This window comes from Oncorhynchus nerka, linkage group LG2 (assembly GCF_034236695.1).
Source record: "Oncorhynchus nerka isolate Pitt River linkage group LG2, Oner_Uvic_2.0, whole genome shotgun sequence".
NCBI lineage: Eukaryota > Metazoa > Chordata > Actinopteri > Salmoniformes > Salmonidae > Oncorhynchus > Oncorhynchus nerka.
The window spans coordinates 78235644-78259385 of NC_088397.1; the positions used below are offsets into that span (position 1 = coordinate 78235644).

The 23742-nt window shown below is 44.1% G+C and overlaps 1 protein-coding gene across 5 annotated transcripts; it reads left to right on the forward strand.

Moving 5' to 3' along the window:
- Positions 1–1098: 1098 nt before the first annotated feature.
- Positions 1099–21395, forward strand: LOC115143013 (transmembrane and coiled-coil domains protein 1-like). Of its 5 annotated transcripts, XM_065003087.1 has the most exons (10): positions 1099–1319; positions 3495–3599; positions 6704–6731; positions 8734–8808; positions 11599–11677; positions 12653–13419; positions 17653–18078; positions 19145–19593; positions 19895–20030; positions 20376–21395. In XM_065003087.1, exons 6-10 carry the CDS (start codon positions 12838–12840, stop codon positions 20688–20690), a joined length of 1908 nt encoding a protein of 635 aa, XP_064859159.1. In that variant the 5' UTR covers positions 1099–1319; positions 3495–3599; positions 6704–6731; positions 8734–8808; positions 11599–11677; positions 12653–12837; the 3' UTR covers positions 20691–21395. The 5 variants fall into 5 exon arrangements, with proteins under 5 accessions (XP_064859159.1, XP_064859161.1, XP_029538840.1 ...); XM_065003089.1 differs by lacking the exon at positions 6704–6731; XM_029682980.2 differs by lacking the exon at positions 3495–3599.
- The last annotated feature ends 2347 nt before the right edge of the window (positions 21396–23742 follow it).

The window sequence follows — 23742 nt, forward strand, 5'->3', positions numbered from 1 at the left end:
GCTATTCCATCTGGTACAACGCCGTGTACTACTCCCTTCACATTACAGCGCAAACTGTCTCTAACCAGAAAAGAAAGAGTGGGAGGCCCCGGTGCACAACTGAGCAAGAGCACAAGTACATTAGTGTGTCTGTTTCTCAAACTAGACCTCACAAGTCCTCAACTGGCAGCATCATTAAATAGTATCCGCAAAACACCAGTCTCAAAGTCAACAGTGAAGAGGCAACTCTGGGATGCTGGCCTAGAGTAGTTCCCTCTATTATAATAAAAAGTAATGTATAGGCTTACAGTGTATTTCTTGGGACCAATGAAATGGGTGGAGCAGAAAGTGCTGTTAGGTATTTAGACCACAGTCCCCCGAGAAGATAGGCACCTGAATTTGACTGAGACATTGCAGGCTCTTCATCCTCGCTCATTTGTTCCACTTGTTTGCATTTATCCGGCAGTGATTACATTGTCCATATACTTTATCCTCTTTGGGTTCATTTCTCTGACACCATGTAATTATGTATATGTGAATAACTCACGTCGGAGAGTTTGGTAAAAATGCAAGCATAATAATTTACTCAGGTGTTACAGGTCACCACATCCTACTTAGACACTTATAATGCACTTGTTTATATATCCTACTGTAGATAAGTGCCCCACTATCACAATCTCTGGGTTGGCATTATGACCATTATTTTAACTGGAGGGAAGTAGTGTTCAGTGTTGACAATGTCCTTTTTTACCTTGTGGGAGTACAGTTAGTTAATGAGAAGCAGTTGATGCATTACCAATCTTGAAGAATCCATTTGAAATATCCAAACTAATGTAGAGAGTGCTGTGTCAAGTGAACGCTGTGAAGATCACGAGACAGACTTGTCAGGCTCTCGAGTGGCGCAGCGGTCTAACATTGCATGTCAGTGCTCGAGGCGTCACTACAGACACTCTGGTTTGATTCCAGGCTGTATCACGACCGGCCGTGATTGGTAGTCCCATAGGGCGGGGCACAATTGGCCCAGCGTCGGTCGAGTTTGGCCGTCATTGTAAATAATAATTTGTTATTAATGGATTTGCCTCAAAAAAAATTGTACTTCTTGGCGGAGGAGTTGCATGGAGTAGTGTCACAAGCCAAACCATTTGGGGGGGGATTAAATTAGTTAGGATTTTCTTTTTACCTTGTTTTTTCAACCCCATCCAGTTTGTGGCGGCAATCCACTTTTTGGGGTAGTTGTCCGAAGAAGATTTCTTGAACACGCTCTTTGACGTCATCGTGGCAATGCTGTTCAATCCGGAGAAATGAACTGGCATCATCAGCACAATCCTCTCAGCGCCTATGTAAGTTGAAGCCTGTAAATGCACAATATATCATATAGTTTGATTTACGAACTATAGTGTCATTGTGGTGTGAAGAACGTCTATGTTTGTAGTATATTTCCTAAAGAGGTATTGTTTATGAACTTGTGTTCAACCTGATGCTAGCTCGATGTGGTAGCTAGCTAATGTTAGCTGGCTAACGTTACCCCCAACCAACCTGTTCTATCTCGCTAGCATTAGCTAAGCCAGATAGCCTGTAGCTTGTTAGTGTTGCTGTCTGGGTGCAAGCAATTTACAATGACTTTACTGTCTGGGCATGGAATAGCTAGCTAGCTACACGGCTTGCTTGGGTGTGTCATACAGCATTCAAATGTGATCAACCCCTCCATTATCACATTTCTAGTGAGCAGATGTTACCTACATTGTCATTAAACTAACGAGTTATCTATTAATCTTGGCTAAGTAATTAGCTAGCTAAGTAATGTTGAAGTTATTATGTGTAGTGTGAGGGTCTGCCAGGTAGGGAGTAACACGAAAGCCACTCAGTCGGTGGCGCATCGTCGGGATGTGCTGAGGTGTAAATCCACTGTCAAAAACTACAGCGTACACACACCAGGTGGGTCAACGTTTTCAGCATGTCTGTGAGATCATTAGCCATACACAACATGCAACAGACAAAAAGGAGTTGTGCATTTTTTCATGTTATTTGTCAATTGTCGGGTTTTCATTTTCATTTGGCCTGTACGCAGTAGTGCTAGTGGATGTAACATTGGCGATTCAAATCCACACATGCTAACTAACCAGCCAGCTAACGTAAACTCACCCCATTCCGTACAAATGTGCGCAACCGCAACATTCAAACGAGGCTACAAAGAAAACTAATGGGACTATGTTGACGTGAATCGGGGGTGTGAACTAGATTTCTATTCAAGTGTTGATCGACATGGTAATGGCTCTATAGTATTGGAGAACATTTAAAAAACGGACCCTCAGTTACATCTGGATGTGTCATGTCCTAACATTCAGCACTCATAAAGCAACTATTTGTCTTACAATCTCTCTCCACCAGATGTAGCACTACTCTCATCCTTTAAAAACAAGAAATGGACAGTGACAGGGTAAGGGGGGATACCTAGTCATTTTTTTCGTCGTCATTGCATGCAATCATCATTCTCAAAGCAGCTGTTTACCTCTAAGATCACTTTAGCACCGTCCTAAAAACCTGATTCAAATTCGACAAACCTTCAAATAGGTATGTAATGACACATTATATAAACTCTTTATAGTGTTTTATTTACATTTTAGAGGCGATAAGTTGGACAGATCGAGTGGGGAAAAAAGCAATTTTCCCACATCTCTCTGTCTCACTATCATGCATTAGTTTCACTTCCCCACCCGCCATTTTTAAAAAGGCCTGACTGGGCTCATTGCCTGCTTGAATTATGCCGAAAAGGGCAGTGTTTAGGTCATGTAATTGATTCTGTTGGAAAGGGGAGAATTGTACTTTACAATGGTATTGACATTACAGTTGATCTGGAAGTATTACGTTTTGGGGGCGCTAAAATAAGGGCAATTGTACGGACCAAGGTGATGTACGAGTTTACGTTAGCGGGCTCATTCTGATATTGATGGTGGTTTTGTTTGGCCACTGATAGCTGCACAACTTATTTTCAATGCTTGCCAAAAGATACCGAGCTTACCTTTACGCTGAGTTACACTGGGTTCAGAATGCAATCGTGGTTACTTTAAGACACCATGGAGCCGGCGTGAGATATGAGTCTGAAAACATACCTCAATGCATGGATGGGATATGCCACTACTCCAAATATTACCTTTATCCACCCTGCTCCATCAAAAATATTGAAGTACTGCTTGTTTTCCCAGAAAACTGGTATTTTTTTCATCATGCTAGCTATCAGTAGCCACAGCAGCCATTATGGAATGGCATGTCTGCATTGAACAATAAAGGAGCTCAAATCAAATGAAAGTTTTATTGGTCGCATACACAGTTTTGTTTATGTTATTGCAGGTGCAGCAAAATACTTGTTTCTAGATCCATCAGTGCAGTAATACCTAGCAATAATAAAATAAACTATACACATATAATCCAGAATATCAGAAGGAGCAATGTCAGATCCCAGAAAATATAGGTGTGTGCCTTTCCAAATCATGTCCAATCAATTGAATTTACCACAGGTGGACCCCAATCAAGTTGTAGAAACATCAAGGATGATCAATGGAAACAGGATGCACCTGAGCTCAATTTCGGGTCTCATAACAAAGGGTCTGAATGTAAATAAGGTATTTCTGTTTTTTATTTTGTAAAAAATTTGCAAAAATGTCTAAATCTGTTTTCGCTTTGTCATTGTGGGGTATTGTGTGTAGATTGAGAATTTATTTATTTAACTAACAAAATGTGGAAAAAGTCAAGGGGCCTGATACTTTCCCGAAGGCACTGTACATTTTAAAGTTGGTTAAAGAGTATCTAAACATTTATTGTTCAATGACTATGTATATAGAGCAGCAGTCTCTAAGGTACTGAGCAGAGGCCGGCTAGTGGTGACTGTTTAACAGTCTGATGGCCTGGAGATGAAAGCTGTTTCTCAGTCTCTCGGTCCCAGCTTGGATGCACCTGTACTGTCTCCGCCTTCTAGTCTCATCGTTGTTGGTAATCAGGCCTACCACTGTTGTCGTCAGCAAACGTGATAATTTGAGTTGGAGACGTGCATGGCCATACAGTCATGGGTGAACAGGGAGTACAGGAGCGGGCTGAGCACGCCCCTGTGTTGAGGGTCAGCGTGGGGGAGGTCTTGTTGCCTACCTTCACCATTTGAGGTTGGGAGTTCAGGATCCAGTTGCATGGGGAGGGGTTCATACCCGAGGCCCTGAGCTTAGTGACGAGCTTGGAGGACACTAGGGTGTTGAAGGCTGAGCTGTAGTCGATGAATAGCATTCTTACTAGAGGTCGACCGATTTAATCGGAATGGCCGATTTTAATTAGGGCCGACTTCAAGTTTTCATAACAATCGGTAATCTTCATTTTTGGACACCGATCATGGCCGATTATATTGCACTCCGCGAGGAGACTGCGAAGCAGGCTGACTACCTGTTATGCGAGTGCAGCAAGGAGCCATGGTAAGGTGCTAGCAAGCATTACAACTCTCCCAACTCGGTTTCAACTCGCCCAACATGCCTACAAAGTATCTAAGTTACCTGTAAACTTGGTCCAAACATTTCAAACAACTTTCCTAATCCAACCTTAGGTATCCTAAAACGTAAATAATCAATACAATTTCTAAGACGGTATAAACTGTGTTCAATACCGGACGAAAACGAAGTGAAGCACGTTCCAGGCCCGCGCGCACCAAAAGACTTGAGTCCCTCTGCGTGACACATGGAAATAACAGGGCTACTTCTTAATTTCTCAAAAGAAAAACATCAACCAATTTCTAAATACTGTTGATATCTAGTGGAAGCCATAGGAACCGCAAGCAAATTCCTATTAAAAAGAGCTTCCCATAGAAAACTAATAGAAAACACATTGACCTCAACAACAACAACATTCCCTGGATGGATTGTGCTCGGGGTTTCGCCTGCCAAATCAGTTCTGTTATGCTCAGACATTATTCAAACAGTTTTAGAAACTTCAGTGTTTTCTATCCAAATCTACTAATAATATGCAAATCCTAGCTTCTGGGCTTGAGTAGCAGGCACTTTACTTTGAGCACGCTTTTCATCCGGATGTCAAAATACTGCCCCCTAGCCTTAAGTTTTTTAAACTACACATGGTTGAGGAAATTACGAGTTTATCTAGCTTGTCCTGCGTTGCATACAATCGATGCGGTGCCTGTTAATTTATAATTGAATCATAGCCTACTTCGCCAAACAGGTGATTTAACAAGCGCATTCGTGAAAAAAGCAAAATATTTGCACCAATGTGTACCTAACCATAAACATCAACGCTTTTCTTAAAATCAATACACAAGTATATATTTTTAAACCTGCATATTTAGTTAATATTGCCTGCTAACATGAATTTCTTTCAGTTAGGAAAATTGTGTCAATTCTCTTCAGTGCTGCGCAACAGAGTCGGTATATGCAGCAGTTTGGGCCGCCTGGCTCATTGCAAACTGTGTGAAGACCATTTATTCCTAACAAAGACAGCCAACTTCGCCAAACTGGGGATGATTTTACAAAGCGCATTTACGAAAAAAGCACAATCGTTGCACGAATATACATAACCATGAACATCAATACCTTTATTAAAATCAACACACAGAAGTATATTTTATTAAACCTGCAATATTTAGTTAAATCCAGGTTAGCAGGCCATATAAAACTAGGGAAATTGTCACTTCTCTTTCGTTCATTGCACACAGAGTCAGGGTATATGCAGCAGTTTGGGCCTCCTGGATCGTTGCGAACTAATTTGTCAGAATTTGACATAATTATGACATAACATTGAAGGTTGTGCAATGTAACAGGAATATTGAGACTTATGGATGCCACCCATTAGATAAAATACGGTACGGTTCCGTATTTCACAGAAAGAATAAACGGATTTGACCATATTAATGACCTACGGCTCGTATTTCTGTGTGTTATTATGTTATAATTAAGTATATGATTTGATAGAGCAGTCTGACTGAGCGATGGTAGGCAGCAGCAGGCTCGTAAGCATTCATTCAAACAGCACTTGTGCGTTTGCCAGCAGCTCTTCGCTGTGGTTCAAGCATTGAGCTGTTTATGACTTCAAGTCTATCAACTCTCGAGCTAGTTAGCGGGGTGTGCGCTAATAGCATTTCAATCGGTGACGTCACTCGCTTTGAGACCTTTGAAGTAGTTGTTCCACTTGCTCTGCAAGGGCCGCAGCTTTTGTGGAGCGATGGGTAACGATGCTTCGAGGGTAGCTGTTGTCGATGTGTTCCTGGTTCGAGCCCAGGTAGGGGCGAGTGCCTATAAGAATATCCAATAGTCAAAGGTGTATGAAATACAAATGGTATAGAGAGAAATGGTCCTATAATAACTACAACCTAAAACGTATTACCTGGGAATATTGAAGACTCATGTTAAAAGGAACCACCATCTTTCATATGTTCTCATGTTCTGAGCAAGGAACTTAAACGCTAGCTTTTTTATGGTACATATTGGATTTTTACTTCTCCAACGCTTTGTTTTTGCATTATTTATTTGAGGCTAAATGTATTTTATTGATGTATTAAGTTAAACTAAAATGTTCATTTAGTATTGTTGTAATTGTCATTATTACAAATACATTAAAAAAAAAGTTTTTAAATTGGCCGATTTGAATCGGTATCGGCTTTTTTTTGGTCCTCCAATAATCTGTATCGGCGTTGAAAAATCATAATCGGTCGACCTCTAATTCTTACTTTTCTCTTTTCCAGATGGGATAAGTCCGTGTGCAGTGCAATGGTAATTGCATCATCTGTAGATATGTGAATTGTAGCGGGGTCTAGGGTGTTTGTTTGATGTAGGTGATATGGTCCTCTCAAAGCACTTCATGATGATTGGCTGACACTGCCATTCCAAAATGGCTGCTGTGGCTACTGCTAGCTAACAAAGGGCAGTTTTCTGGGAAAATGGGCAGTATTTAGATCTTCTCTATGGAGCAGTGTGGGTAAAGGCACAGTGGCATATCCCATTCCTGCATTGAGGTACGATTTCCAACCCATATCTTGCGTCTGCTCTTCTGTGTCTTAATGTAAGCATGATTGAGTTCTGACCCCAGTGCAGCTCAGTGTACACGAGTAACGGTAGGGTCCGTATGTTCTGGCTTAAACAGAAATGGGATAGGATAAATATGTAGTCAATTTCTTAGCGAGTAGCTTAACATTAGATTGAAGTGTGATTGCAATTAACTTGTCTTTTTGGCAAGTAATAAATCAGACTGATGCTTCTGGTTACACAGTCTGAGGTTAAAGACATGCTCTGCAACTTTGGTGACTTAAGTGTTTTTTTTAAACCTTCACTTTTGGGCTGGATATGTCAATGTGTAGTTTATGCACACATAATCTATGAGCAAAATTGCTATCTTAACCAAGAAATCCCTAGTTTAAAAGCGACTGTTTCCTGGAAGCTGTGCAGCTCCATATCCCCTACATTTTCCCCCACATGGGCCAGCCCCCTAGCAATTTGAGTTCAATCAATGAGGTTCAGCCCCTTGCCATTTGAGTAACATCTAATAAGAGGCACATCATGCACACACAGCAGAGCAAGAGAGGGCAATGACGTGGTGCACACATTTGCACATATGTGATGTAGTACGCAATTTTCAGGGAACCACTTTTGGCTCGTGAGCACTACTTTCAAAACTCCTGGCTAAAAAGCATAGGCTACAAAAGTACCATCCTCACAAGCCAGAATGTTGAATCAAATTCCAATTGAACTTACTGTACCCGTTGTCTGTGCGGTATTAAACCAACTTTCCCAAACACTGGTACCACTGAGATTTGGCACATGCGCAAAACCATGTAAACACCTGGTATGCATGCGTTGCGTGCAACGCACCCCACACATTCCATTTTGGAAAATCTATCAGTCACATCACTCTAACTAACGTTAGCTAGTTACACAACAATTCCTCCCCGGGTGCGGCAGCTCCCTGCATCTCCCGAAACCAGTGTATGTGTGTCTTTCACAGGGGTTGGGTTAAAAGCGGAAGTCACATTTCGTTTACCTTATACGCAATTGACCAATAAAGTGATCTTGATTAGCTAAGAAATATCACGCTCCCAGACATACAGTGCCTTTAGAAAGTATTCACATACCTTGACTTATTCCACATTTTTGTTGTTACAGCCTGATTTTTAAAAATGGATTCAATTTAGATTTTGTGTCACTGGCCTACACACAATACCCCATAATGTCAAAGTGGAATTGTTTTTCAAAATGTGTACACTTTAATTACAAATCAAAAGCTGAAATGTCTTTAATCAATAAGTATTGAGTATGAATACTTTCTGAAGGCTCTGTAAGCTACTCAGAGGAGACAGTTGGCAATGGTTTGCCTGTCCCAGGGCAGAGTTTGCCTGTCCCAGGGCAGAGTTTGCCTGTCCCAGGGCAGAGTTTGCCTGTCCCAGGGCAGAGTTTGCACCTGTTTGATCCTAGTTTTCATGACAGCTCACTGGATTAGCCAGAATGATATACAGTGCAATAGCTTATTGAATCTGGAGCGCATACTGTATTGAGTCTTGATAAACCACACATTAAATGAGCGAATCGCATGTATTTGAGTTGAGTCTGAAAGTACAGTGTTGAACTGCGGTGAGTCTGTCAAAAGCATAAAGATCACATTTACCAGTCAGATCATCTAAAGTCAATGGACAAACCATGGTCTTAATGGTAAATGTTTATCTTTATACCCCTGGTGATTTTGGAAACCTGCCCTGACATTTCTCCACTCTTTCCATTGCAGCATGTGATATTCCTCAACATCACTGGATACCGTTGACTGAAGAGGAAAGGACATCAGAATGAAGAATAGCTTATGGTAAATGAACAGTGGAAAAAAATAGATCGGAAGATCAATGATCAGCAGGCTGACACAGCACATTGAAGGGGAATGGAAACACTTTTTAGGACATATAGCAATGCAACAAGTTGTATTCAATCCACTACCACTAAACAGGTGTAAAGCCTAGTGTTTCCCTTCCCCTTTAAAGCTGGAAACATTAATGGTGAAACTGCCATGTCCTTTTGGGATATTACTACAACAAAGAAGTTACTGCAAACAACAAACTCTGTTTTTTACCCTCTGACGACATTGCATATGCGATAGAACAGCAGAATATGTACTGTGTTGCTCGAAGCATCTCGCCTCCATTAGGTCCACAAAATAATAAGAGGTGCTGGGGCGGACAGGGGCGCTTTCCCCCCTATTGCGGATTCAATCTTTAAGATGTTGTCATCTTGCTGGGCCTTGCTGTAGATGCCGTGTGAAAGTAGACTGTTACAGTGAATGGACACATGTACAGATGTGGTAGATACATTTGCATGCAGCATCTTATCTATGTAGGCACAGGCAGTATAGACTGTAGACATACGCACACTGGTGTGACCTTGGAAGGCTGAATGCTCGAGGCGGCGGGGGAGAGTGATAAGCGAGTGTTGGCCAACCCTCTTAAGTCAGAAAATGTAGCGGACTAGAGGAGGAAGAGAGACTGGGTGTCATGGTGTGTGTGTGTCACTGAATGTTTGCTACTATGCTCATCTATGTACTTAGCTGTGGATGCATGTTGGACTGCATCTGTGGTGGTAGGTAGTCTGATATTATAGCATTAGGCCTTGTGGTCCATTAGCCTTTCTGCTTGTGGCACAGGTGTTTTATCTATAGTGTTTTTGGATATGTTGGATGTGCCTGCTTGTTGACAGTGACACACAATATCTGTGCTGAGCCACTCCTATGTTTGTCTGCTTAATAATGTATGAACAACACCGTTTGTCTCACTTATCACTCTGTATTACCTTCAGGACACAATGGAACATACACGTCTCTGTGTGTGTGCCACATGCATGTCTCTGTGTGTGTGCCGCATGCATGTCTCTGTGTGTGTGCCGCACGCACGTCTCTGTGTGTGTGCCGCACGCACGTCTCTGTGTGTGTGCCGCACGCACGTCTCTGTGTGTGTGCCGCACGCACGTCTCTGTGTGTGTGCCGCACGCACGTCTCTGTGTGTGTGCCGCACGCACGTCTCTGTGTGTGTGCCGCACGCACGTCTCTGTGTGTGCGCCGCACGCACGTCTCTGTGTGTGTGCGCCGCACGCACGTCTCTGTGTGTGCACGCGCGTCTCTGCACGCACGTCTCTGTGTGTGTGCGCCGCACGCACGTCTCTGTGTGTGTGCGCCGCACGCACGTCTCTGTGTGTGTGCGCCGCACGCACGTCTCTGTGTGTGTGCGCCGCACGCACGTCTCTGTGTGTGCGCCGCACGCACGTCTCTGTGTGTGTGCGCCGCACGCACGTCTCTGTGTGTGTGCGCCGCACGCACGTCTCTGTGTGTGTGCGCCGCACGCACGTCTCTGTGTGTGTGCGCCGCACGCACGTCTCTGTGTGTGTGCGCCGCACGCACGTCTCTGTGTGTGTGTGTATCTGCTCAACTGTTGGCCACAGCGTCCCCTCATTGAAATCGGGCCTGCACATAGCCTATAGATGGCCATACCTTTCAGTCTGGATTGCAATAAGTCGAACGTGGGGTGAAATGAGGAGGAGGGGAATGGGCAAACACATTAGGGGACTTTCAGTGACAGACGAGGAGGATGCTGATATGACTGTTGTTGACACTTTGTTTCAGGTCAGTTGTTAGTTAGAGCAAGGGTTTGAATAGTTTCTCTTTCTCTCTGTGGGTGAGATTAGCCATAGTGGTACACCAGTGTTGGGTTAATGTTACAGGGTTAGTGTTATAGTTATGAGGATGGGACTTTGCTTCATTTGAGAATCTCTCCTATCCATTTGGGATACTTTCCCTCCATGCTAGTAGTGTTTTCTCTATGCTGTTCCTGCATAGCACAACCTCCTAATGTGAGGTAAATACAGGTGATGTATCATCATTTCAGAGTGAGTAGGGGCAGTAGGGGGGCTTGTGTGGGTAGGGGGTTGTCAGTGGTGCCAGTAAACTGGTGGTGACTGAATTTTTCACCTTTCTTAGTTTTGTGCTGATTAGGCAAATGCTGCCCCACAGGCCAGTAATTGGTGGGGTTGAGAGGCACTGACGGGCACTGTGTGTACGTGCCAATCGGCAGCCTAATTTCCTATGTAGTGCACTACCTTTGACCAGAGCCTAAATGCTGGAAACGGTAGTGCACTATTGTACGGAATAGGGTGTCATTTGGGATGCTACCAGTGACTAAGCAACAGGCTCTTAGCTCACTACATGAAAGACACTATTAGGTTATTGACATTGTCTGCTAGTCAGTGTCTCTCAAGCTTTGTGTCCCTCATTTACATACGTTATTTACAGTACCACTCATGATGCATCAATGTATCAGAGACCTCTACTGCTCTGCTCTCTGAGTAATCTGGATGGAGTCATCACTGTTAGGTGTTCCACACATCTTCATGTCATAGTTTCACATTTTGAGTGTGCACTGGGCAGTGAAGATAAGGACTGCTCCTCCTTCTAGAATACATTTTTAGAAGTAACTGAATAGCCTCAGTGTGTGTTTGTGCACATACAGCTCTCTTTGATTCTGTGCAGTTTATACATGGCTGATTGAGCGTGAGTCAGTGTGCTGCCATACCAGCCTAATTTATTTGAATCTCTTCGTTTGTTCCAATTTGATAGTGATTTTCCTCTCATGTTGACCACCTCCTCCGCAGCAGCCAACCCTGAGCTGTGAGTCAGAAGAGAAGCTGGACGGATGGTAAGCTTTTTTTCTCGCTCCATTTCTCCTCAATTTCTTGCCAACTGTTTCTCCTTTTCCCTCTCGCTTTCATCCTCCATATCTCTCTCCCTCCCTTTATGTCCCTCTCTCTTTCAATCTTTCTATGCTGTTGATAAGTGAAAGATAGTCTTTATATAATGTGCTCTCCATGAACTCAGCTCTCAGACGCTGTAGATTAGCCATAGACGGCCCCGCTAACAACTCCATGTTTGATTCTGAGGCCAAAGTTCTCTACAGGGAGAACATGGTGCAACTCTGGGTGCCTCTGGCAGATAAGACCACCTGATAAAACTATATTAATTAATATTTTAGTGCTCACTCACCATCCATTTCATATTATTTAGCTACAATAATTTGAAATCCGAAAAGGATATATGGTTTCTTTCACCCATTTGGTAAAGAAATAGTTTCTTATATTAGACGACAATGTAAAAGGACGGTCTGAGTGTCACTTAGGCCTACTGTCTGAGTGAATAATTAAGGCAATGTTTGTTTGGCTCTGCCTGACCAGGGAACCACAAAGATTAGGCTAGTTAACCCAGGTCCTGTGACACACTTCCGTCCTTTAAAAGTGAATTTGCTATTTGATATGGTCACTGTGGCACTTTAGTGTATCTATGGAAACTGTACAATGAACCCCATTTCAGAAATGTAATTATTTTTTTATAAAAAAATGTTTAGCATGACACCCAAGTAGATTAGGCTTGTGCAGTAGATTTATTTTGTAAGTGGGTTTAGACATATCAGACATTATTTTGCTTATATGGATTTCTCTGAGAACATTTACTATTAATTGCCATTAAGAATATTTGGACATCACTAATAACTCAAGTCTCAAAGCCGACCCTAGTACGACTGTATGCTCCTTTGTGTAATCAGTTTTAATTCTGCTACTTTTTTTGTCCTGTCCACTCACTGCTGCATGTCATAATCCATTTTATTTTCTTGTGTTAGACGAGCATGACTTTGAGCCAATCCGCAGATGCATGCATGTGCACAGGGCCCAGTGCCATACCCCCTGCTTCCCGGCTTTGAAGCTGCCTCTGAGAGGGGGTGTGGCGTCGGGACGTAGCTAGACCCTCGCACCCCCAGTGTTGGCCCTGTGACCCTGTGGCTGAGCGTCAGCCTGGCACCCCCTGATGGATCAGGCTAGCAGTGAGCAGAGTCCCGAGGAGCCGGAGGTGGGCCGAAGGGCGTCTGAGTCAGAGCACGGCCTGTCCAAAATCACCCACAATGCACTGGAAAACATGGGCGCGCTGGGACACGGCCTGAAGCAGCTCTTCCAACCGCAGCGCCGCCGCTCGTCCGTCTCACCGCACGACGCCGCCACCTCCTTCTCTATGGGTGGGCCCGCCCCTGAGCCCCCGGACGGTGGGGGTACAGAGGTTGGGGACTCTCCCGCCCCCGGTCCGGACTCTGACCCCCACGCTACTTCCTCCGCTCCCCCTGCAGCTCTGAGCCGCGTTCTGCAGCAGATCAGAAGCGCGCCCCCGATGATAAAGCGAGGGACCAGCCTGCAGAGCCGCCGCAGCAAGACTGGGGGGACTGGGGACCCCCCCCAGAAAGGCAGCCCCCAGATACACCGGAGGAGTACCCAGGAGGTGATGCTGCTGCAGGATGGCCGCCCGCGCTCCTCCTCCACCACGGACACGCTCACCAGCCCCACCCTGGCCGACATGCTGCTCACATCCGGGTACCACTCCACTGAGGAGCCTGACCAGGTGAGTTTAACCCCAACCGACATGCTGCTCACATCCGGGTACCACTCCACTGAGTAGACTGATTGTGTAAGATTAAACTAGGGGACCTACTCACTGGGACAGACAAGCCACTGCAAAGCTTTTTGTCCTACACTAGTTCAAAAGTTTGGGGTCACTAGAAGGCCAGCATCCCGGAGTCGCCTCTTCACTGTTGACGTTGAGACTGGTGTTTTGCGGGTACTATTTAATAAAGCTGCCAGTTGAGGACTTGTGAGGCATCTGTTTCTCTAACTAGACACTAATGTACTTGTCCTCTTGCTCAGTTATGCACCAGGGCTTCACACTCTTTCTATTCTGGTTAGAGACAGTTTGCGCTGTTCTGTGAAGGGAGTAGTACACAGCGTTGTACGAGATATTCAGTTTCTTGGCAATTTCTCGCATGGAATAGCCTTCATTTCTCAGAACAAGAATTGACTGTGTTTCAGAAGAAAGTTATTTGTTTCTGGCCATTTTGAGCCTGTAATCGAACCCACACATGCTGATGCTCCAGATATTCAACTAGTCTAAAGAAGGCCAGTTTTATTACTTTAATCAGAACAACAGTTTTCAGCTGTGCTAATAACATCAATGCAAAAGGGTTTTCTAATGATCAATTAGAAACTTGGATTAGCTAACACAATATGCCATTGGAACACAGGAGTGATGGTTGCTGATGCTGATAATGGGCCTCTGTACGACTGTGATATTCCATAAAAAATCAGCCGTTTCCAGCTACAATAGTAATGCAGAATGTCTACATAGTATTTCTGATCAATTTGATATTTTAAATGGACAAAAGAAATTGCTTTTCTTTCAAAAACAAGGACATTTCTAAGTGACCCCGAACTTTTGAACGGTAGTGTAAATTTAAGAAGCTGCTACTACTAGAGAAACAGAAGATTCGTGACTTCTTGTGCTGTTAGATTAAATTGGTCAGATTTCAGCCAACTGGTTTGCCGTCCTCTGGATGTTCTTTGATGGAGTGAAAGGAGCTGTCAGTGCTGATAGGTCAGAGAGAGAAATATTGTGTGTGTGCGTAGGTGACTATGTGCTCTAAGCTTTTCTATATTTAGCTGTGGCCTGTGGCTGCCTCTAAGTGTACTTCAGGTCAGCCAGCGAACGCTTGCCTTGCAGGCCAAAACGAGCTCAAACTTTACATCATTGACACTGTTCTATAGCCCCCAAGATCTAAAATGTTCCTCACTGGAATTTCTCACATCCATTGAAATGTGTAGTACACTGATTGAATACTGACTTGTAGCAGGTAAATGATCAAATCTTTTACATTGTTAAAATTGAGTGTTGAACTCCTAGACAACTAGTAAAGCTGGCGCCTCATTGTGTCTGAGGTATACCAATCAAGCACAGTGCATATCCTTGTCAGTTATCTCACAATGCTTGATGACACCACCAAGCCTTTTGAGAAGTACTGTATGAATCTGACTGTTAGATGGATAAGGCTAAGCTGTCTGTTGCACCAACAGACAGTGATCACCCTGTGTGTACTGCAATGAACTGTCCTTACAAGAGCAGCTATCGGACTAGGGTCTAACTAGCATCAAGACATGGCTGTGGTTGAGGGACTCAGTTGACAGTCTGTCATTCTTAGAAAGAGCAACAACTGTCCTGTCCACTGCCTCTTTTACACAAGCTGTCTGAGCTGACAGTGATGGAAAGGGGGATGTACCCGCAACCCCACTGTGGTGGCCTACGTCTTTCCCAACTCCCAAGAACAGCACAGAATCCCTCTCTGCACAAAGTTAATTATCTTCTGACCTCTAACACTTCCGTTCCAGAATCTGTTTATAGCGAATTGATTTGAGAACATAGTCCCTTCAGAAAGTATTCACACCCCTTTACTTTGAGAACATAGTGCCTTCAGAAAGTATTCACACCCCTTTACTTTGAGAACATAGTGCCTTCAGAAAGTATTCACACCCCTTTACTTTGAGAACATAGTGCCTTCAGAAAGTATTCACACCCCTTTACTTTGAGAACATAGTGCCTTCAGAAAGTATTCACACCCCTTTACTTTGAGAACATAGTGCCTTCAGAAAGTATTCACACCCCTTTACTTTGAGAACATAGTGCCTTCAGAAAGTATTCACACCCCTTTGAGAACATAGTGCCTTCAGAAAGTATTCACACCCCTTTGAGAACATAGTGCCTTCAGAAAGTATTCACACCCCTTTACTTTGAGAACATAGTGCCTTCAGAAAGTATTCACACCCCTTTACTTTGAGAACATAGTGCCTTCAGAAAGTATTCACACCCCTTTACTTTTTCCACATTTTGTTACAGCCTGCATTTAAAAATGATTACATTTAAATGTGTCACTGATCTACACACAATACCCCATAATGTCAAAGTGGAATTTTGTTTGTATAACATTTTAGAAATGAATAAAAATGTAAAGTTGAAATGTCTTGTCAACAAGTATTCAAATCCTTTATGCCAAGCCTAAATAGGTTTAGGAATACAAATGTGCTTAACAAGTCACATAAGTTGCATGGACTCATTCAGTGTTCAATAAAAGTGGTTAACATGATTGTTTTCATAACAACCGCATCGGTGTACCCTATACATACAATTATCTTAATCGATTAGTGAATTTCAAGCACAGATTCAACCACAAACACCAGGTTTTTCAATGCCTCACTAAAAATGTCAATGAAGATGTGTTAAAAAAAACAAACAGATGCTGAATATCCCTTTGAGCATGGTGAAGTTATTAATTAGGCTTTGGGTGGTGTTACTACAAAAAATACAGAGTCCTTCCTAACTCGGTTGCCGGAGAGGAAGGGAACTGCTCAGGGATTTCACCATGAGGCCAATTGTGATTTTAAAACAGAGTTTTTAATGGTTGTGATTTGAGAACTGAGGATGGATCAACAGCATTGTAGTTACTCCACAATACTAACCTAAATGACAGTGTGAAAAGGAAGCCAAAACAAGCATCCTGTTTGCAACAAAGCACTTAAGTAATATTGCAAAAGATGTGGCAAAGAAATGAACTTTTTGTCATGAGTACAAAGCGTTATGTTTGGGGCAAACACATCACTGTGTACCACTCGTCATATTTTCAAGCCTTGTGGTGGCTGCATCATGTTATTGGTATGCTTATTATCGGTAAGAACTAGGGAGTTATTTAGGATATAAATAAACGGAATACAGCTATAAGCACAGGCAAAATTCTAGAAACCTTGTTCAGTCTGCTTTCCAACAGACACAATTCACCTTTCAGCAGGACAATAACCAAATCTACACTGGAGTTGCTTACCAAGACATTAAATGTTCCTGAGTGGCCTAGTTACAGTTTTGACATAAATTATGTTGAAAATCTATAACAAGACTTTAAAATGGCTGTCTAGCAACAATCAATTTGAGAGCTTAAATAATTTTAAAAATCATAATTGGCAAATATTGTACAATCCAGGTGTGTAAAAGCTCTTAGATTTACCCAGCTCTTAAAGACTCTCAGCTGTAATCTCCGCCAAAGGTGCTTCTACAAAAAATGAATTAATTATGTTTTCACATTGTAATAATGGGGTATTGTGTGTAGACATGTGAGACATTTGTTTTTATTTAATACATTTTGAATGTAGGCTGTAACACAACAAAATGTGGAATAAGTTGTCGGTGTGTGAATACTTTAAGGCACTAACATTTTATTTTTCTGGTTGAGCCTTAAGCTTCTTCAGAGTTATGTATGAGGTGGCACACACAGTCTTTATGGCATCCCTGTCTGATGGATTACTGCTCAGATTATACACATGGATTCCTCTGCGTTAATATATGAAAGGTATGGCCCAGCTGTTTTACACATTATAGGAAACCAGTCTGAGTATAATGGTAGGTAACAGGTAACCTTATGATTATAGGGTGTTGGTATTGGCTGGTTTATTATGTTAGTGCTATAGTTTCATATACATAAAGGTCTGATGTAGGATGAAGACAAGTTTCTTCACCACATCAAATAGTGACCATAGCAACTGGAGGAAACTTGTGGTAACTGTTTTACAGTCGAATGATCATGATAGTTTATGAAATGATGAAACTCAATATTGCCCCTGTTGATATAATAGGCCTTCCCCTTCCAGTTCAATTTAGTTATTTTTACATTCTCCCTCAATCTCACACGTCAGTCTCTGATCTCTTATTTCCATCTTCCATTTATCTTCTCTTCCTCATTACACACTCCCTTTCCTTGGTCAGCTGGATCGTCTGGACGGCTCTGGCCCGGCCATATCGCCCAACGCTATTTCCTATGGAGCCGACAGCTACGGGCTGGACTCGGTGGACAGCACCCCAGACCCCCAGCGCACAAAACAGGCCATCGCCCAGCTGCAGCAGAAGATACTCAAGCTCACAGAGCAAATCAAACTCGAGCAGAGGGCCAGAGACGACAATGTGGCAGAGTACCTGAAGCTAGCTAACAACGCAGACAAGCAGCAGAGTGCCCGCATTAAACAGGTGTTTGAGAAGAAGAACCAGAAATCAGCCCAGACCATCCAGCAGCTGCAGAGGAAGTTGGAGCGCTATCAGCGCAAGCTGAAAGAGGTGGAGCACAACGGGATCCCCCGTCAGCCCAAAGACGTGCTCCGAGACATGCACCAAGGCCTCAAGGACGTGGGCGCCAAGGTCAGGGCTGTTATGAACATTTTTAATCACATTTACTTTCCCTGTGAGCTGTTTTGTTAGTCATCTCATGTATTTTTCACCACTGTCATACTAATTCCTGCCAGTGTAGTGCGCCACTGCATCTGCTAATGTGAGTAGTACCACCACAAATGTACAATTTGTCTGGTCTTAGCCACCTGTCCTTGACTTCTTTGCAGAGTGGTTAGCAGTACACAGCTTCTAACAGAGTCCTATAGAACACATGTAGAATACGTATCTCTCAGACCTGGGTTCAAAATTACTATTGAAATCATTTATAATACTTTAGCTGGGCTTGATTGGCACAATGGAACCATTAGAATAGTTGCAAAACATCATACCTGGCTTATCTGGCACTCCAGGCAGACTAAAGGAATAGCTAAAAATATTTGAACCCAGATCTAGTATATCCATGTCCCTGTCCATTAAGTAAGGGATAAACACAGACATTCTGTAGATTATCTTGGAAATAATGGATGACTTTGCAGAGTCAATTTTTCCAATGCATATTTACCGGTAGAAATGCCTTTTTTTGTTTATTTACTTATCTTTTAAATGCTAGGGACTCGACCCAGTTGTTCATTCTATATGGTCTGTTGCCATGCTCGCTGGCTAACACAGGCATGACCTCTGCAGCCAGAATAACAAGAAAGTAGCTGCATTTGCATTTATTTAAACTGTTTTCTATCAACATCCATTAAGATAACAATGAGCTGATGGTGCTAGATTTTGCCTGGCATAGCTAGAAATGTTCATTTCTGGCATATATTCAAATTAAAAAATACCTGATGCTGAAAACGGATGGTAAAACTAGAAACATGGGAGGATTTGACAGCATAGCGCCACTTGCGTAAGGACTAGAGAAATTCATCATTGCAAGGTGTCCTGATTTTATATTTTCAAACGGACCTGTTATCTGGTTTTAATGTCCATTCTAGAGCCCTTCTAGCCAATCACGAACAAGTATTCAACAATGCTGTGGTCACAATCTCCTTTAATTCACACTTTAGTCCCACCCCAGTTAGTATCTATCTGTCCTTCCCTATAGGTGACCGGTGGCCTCTCCAGCTTCTCCCACGCCACTCACTCTGCAGCTGGGGCCGTGGTGTCCAAACCCCGAGAGATCGCCTCCCTCATCCGCAACAAGTTTGGCAGCGCCGACAACATTTCGTCCCTGAGGGACTCCCTCGACGAACCCCAGGAGGATGGTCACGGTCTGGGGGGGGCTTCCAGCCCAAAGTACGGCAGTGAGGATGACTGCTCTAGTGCCAGCTCCGGCTCGGCAGGGGTCAACAGCGTCCCCGGGGGCCCGCCCAGCTCTAAGGGTCTTAACACCCTGGACCCCGGCCAGTCATTGGGCTTGGACACGCTGCTCCACGAGGTTCAGGAGCTCCGGGACAACCAGGGTCGGCTGGATGAGTCGTTCAACAGCCTGAAGAGTCACTACCAGAGAGACTACACCATGATCATACAGGCCCTGCAGGAGGAGAGATACAGGTAACCAGTCACTGCCACACACAACCTCGCAGGTACTATATACACTTTACTGAGTCCTCATTTACAAAGGACACGGACTGTCACTAATACTTATGTGATAACCTGAAATCTGCATGTATTTACCACCCCTCCTTGAACTTAGCACTTGCTCAAATCGCTCATAATTGTAAATCGGTCTTGTTATTAAACACTTTTTACGTTCAAAAGAATGTATTATTCTCACTCAGCAACAGAAAACATCTCCTCCACCTTTATGAAAGGAAGCGTTTGTGATCGGTACCTGACCTCTGTGTGTCTCTAGGTGTGAGCGTTTGGAGGAGCAGCTCAACGACTTAACAGAGCTCCACCAAAATGAGATCCTCAACCTGAAGCAGGAGCTGGCTAGCATGGAGGAGAAGATCGCCTATCAGTCCTACGAGAGAGCTAGAGACATTCAGGTAGGTTGTTTCTCCAGTACTTGAAAGAAGGATTATGGAATGATTATATTTTACTTTTAGCTCCAAAGGGCCTCAACAGTGCGTCTCCAGTGAACCCAAGGCGTATTCTTAGTCTGGGACATGTTTTTGTATTATTATCATGCTACATGGTACTGTAGTTGTCTAGTTGTTTGTGCTGAATTGTGAAAGTATTTCACACGGTGATCCATGGTCTTCTCAATGACCCCCCCGGTATGTGGTACTGTAGTTATGTCTAGTCATGTTTGTGACAAAGTGTGTTGTTGACATTCCACACTGTGTGAACCATGGCCGTCTGATAACCCTGTCTCTCCCCTCCCCCTGTAGGAGGCGTTGGAGGCATGCCAGACGCGGATCTCCAAGATGGAGCTGCAGCAGCAGCAGCAGCAGGTGGTCCAGCTAGAAGGCCTGGAGAACGCCACGGCCCGCACCTTGCTGGGCAAGCTCATCAACGTGCTGCTAGCCGTCATGGCCGTGCTCCTGGTGTTCGTCTCCACTGTGGCCAACTGCGTGGTGCCCTTGATGAAGACGCGTAGCCGCACCTTCTCAACGCTGCTCCTTGTTGTCCTCCTCGCCTTCCTCTGGAGGAACTGGGAGGTCATCTCCCAGTACTTGGACCGCTTCCTGTTGTCCCCGAGTTGATCTGCAGGGGGGCCTCAATGAACGACAACAGAGGTGCGGGGCTCTCATAACAATCAGGGATGGCGACGCAGGGCCTGGCGGGGACTAACTAACCCATGAATTGCCTCTGATGCAACTGTAGTGGTGCCAGGCCAGCCCAGTGGGTGGGGCTTAGTGGAAAGGAGGAGCCAAGATACCTTTCTCTCTCCAAGGAGTGAATTTGTTTACAGGTGGAAGATGTTTATTGCATTAGAATTGATTCAAGTGTTATTGAATTTGTTTCTTGATATTGCTATCATTAATGCAGATGATTGAGGGCTTTCTCGCGGCTGGATTTGGATAATGAACAGCTGGCATTTTGCTGATCCACATGGCTAGTGTCGTCTTTCGCTATTCCTTTTTCTTACTCTGTCTCTCTTCTCAATGACCCCAGTCTGCTTGTCTTTCTGGGAGGATTGATAGACTAACTACAGTACACTGTTGTGGACTAAATCTATCTGGATCAAGCAATTGATGGGTTCTCGAGCAGTGTGTTTTATATGGACAAGCTGAACGCAATGATAGGCCTGATTGGATAAGGACGCTGAGTTGGAATATGCTCAGCCCTGTTGGTCCTGCCCCCTGCAGAGATGAACATACTTGAAGAGCTGTAAAAATGCTCAGACTGTGCTTCCATACCGTTTCTATTAGTGACAATAAAATAGGACTTATTTAAAAAAAATGAAAGATGGACTGTTCCTTGAGTCAAACCATGACTGGGTGATGTTTTCTTTCTCAAATCCAGGTTCAAATCAAATTTATTTATATAGCCCTTCGTACATCAGCTGATATCTCAAAGTGCTGTACAGAAACCCAGCCTAAAACCCCAAACAGCAAGCAATGCAGGTGTAAAAGCACGGTGGCTAGGAAAAACTCCCTAGAAAGGCCAAAACCTAGGAAGAAACCTAGAGAGGAACCAGGCTATGTGGGGTGGCCAGTCCTCTTCTGGCTGTGCCGGGTAGAGATTATAACAGAACATGGCCAAGATGTTCAAATGTTCATAAATGACCAGCATGGTCAAATAATAATAATCACAGGCAGAACAGTTGAAACTGGAGCAGCAGCACAGTCAGGTGGACTGGGGACAGCAAGGAGTCATCATGTCAGGTAGTCCTGGGGCACGGTCCTAGGGCTCAGGTCCTCCGAGAGAGAGAGAAAGAAAGAGAATTAGAGAGAGCATATGTGGGGTGGCCAGTCCTCTTCTGGCTGTGCCGGGTGGAGATTATAACAGAACATGGCCAAGATGTTCAAATGTTCATAAATGACCAGCATGGTCGAATAATAGTAAGGCAGAACAGTTGAAACTGGAGCAGCAGCATGGCCAGATGGACTGGGGACAGCAAGGAGTCATGTCAGATGGTCCTAGGGCCCAGGCCAGTTGAAACTGGAGCAGCAGCATGGCCAGGTGGACTGGGGACAGCAAGGAGTCATCATGTCAGGTAGTCCTGGGGCATGGTCCTAGGGCTCAGGTCCTCCGAGAGAGAGAAAGAAAGAGAGAAGGAGAGAATTAGAGAACGCACACTTAGATTCACACAGGACACCGAATAGGACAGGAGAAGTACTCCAGATATAACAAACTGACCCTAGCCCCCCGACACATAAACTAATGCAGCATAAATACTGGAGGCTGAGACAGGAGGGGTCAGGAGACACTGTGGCCCCATCCGAGGACACCCCCGGACAGGGCCAAACAGGAAGGATATAACCCCACCCACTTTGCCAAAGCACAGCCCCCACACCACTAGAGGGATATCTTCAACCACCAACTTACCATCCTGAGACAAGGCCGAGTATAGCCCACAAAGATCTCCGCCACGGCACAACCCAAGGGGGGCGCCAACCCAGACAGGCTGACCACAACAGTGAATCAACCCACTCAGGTGACGCACCCCCCCCCAGGGACGGCATGAGAGAGCCCCAGTAAGCCAGTGACTCAGCCCCTGTAACAGGGTTAGAGGCAGAGAATCCCAGTGGAAAGAGGGGAACCGGCCAGGCAGAGACAGCAAGGGCGGTTCGTTGCTCCAGAGCCTTTCCGTTCACCTTCCCACTCCTGGGCCAGACTACACTCAATCATATGACCCACTGAAGAGATGAGTCTTCGGTAAAGACTTAAAGGTTGAGACCGAGTTTGCGTCTCTGACATGGGTAGGCAGACCGTTCCATAAAAATGGAGCTCTATAGGAGAAAGCCCTGCCTCCAGCTGTTTGCTTAGAAATTCTAGGGACAATTAGGAGGTCTGCGTCTTGTGACCGTAGCGTACGTGTAGGTATGTACGGCAGGACCAGAGAGATAGGTAGGAGCAAGCCCATGTAATGCTTTGTAGGTTAGCAGTAAAACCTTGAAATCAGCCCTTGCTTTGACAGGAATCCAGTGTAGAGAGGCTAGCACTGGAGTAATATGATAATTTTTTGGTTCTAGTCAGGATTCTAGCAGCCGTATTTAGCACTAACTGAAGTTTATTTAGTGCTTTATCCGGGTAGCCGGAAAGTAGAGCATTGCAGTAGTCTAACCTAGAAGTGACAAGCATGGATTAATTTTTCTGCATCATTTTTGGACAGAAAGTTTCTGATTTCTGCAATGTTACGTAGATGGAAAAAAGCTGTCCTCGAAATGGTCTTGATATGTTCTTCAAAAGAGAGATCAGGGTCCAGAGTAACGCCGAGGTCCTTCACAGTTTTATTTGAGATGACTGTACAACCATTAAGATTAATTGTCAGATTCAACAGAAGATCTCTTTGTTTCTTGGGACCTAGAACAAGCATCTTTGTTTTGTCCGAGTTTAATAGTAGAAAGTTTGCAGCAATCCACATCTTTATGTCTGAAACACATGCTTCTAGCGAGGGCAATTTTGGGGCTTCACCATGTTTCATTGAAATGTACAGCTGTGTGTCATCCGCATAGCAGTGAAAGTTTACATTATGTTTTCGAATAACATCCCCAAGAGGTAAAATATAAAGTGAAAACAATAGTGGTCCTAAAACGGAACCTTGAGGAACACCGAAATTTACAGTTGATTTGTCAGAGGACAAACCAT

Excerpts from the sequence above, each read along its gene's own strand:
- LOC115143013 (XM_065003087.1), top strand. The coding sequence starts at position 12,838 with ATGGATCAGGCTAGCAGTGAGCAGAGTCCCGAGGAGCCGGAGGTGGGC. Across the intron at positions 13,420-17,652 it reads CCACTGAGGAGCCTGACCAG|CTGGATCGTCTGGACGGCTC; the intron begins GTGAGTTTAACC and ends TTCCTTGGTCAG. Across the intron at positions 18,079-19,144 it reads TCAAGGACGTGGGCGCCAAG|GTGACCGGTGGCCTCTCCAG; the intron begins GTCAGGGCTGTT and ends CCTTCCCTATAG.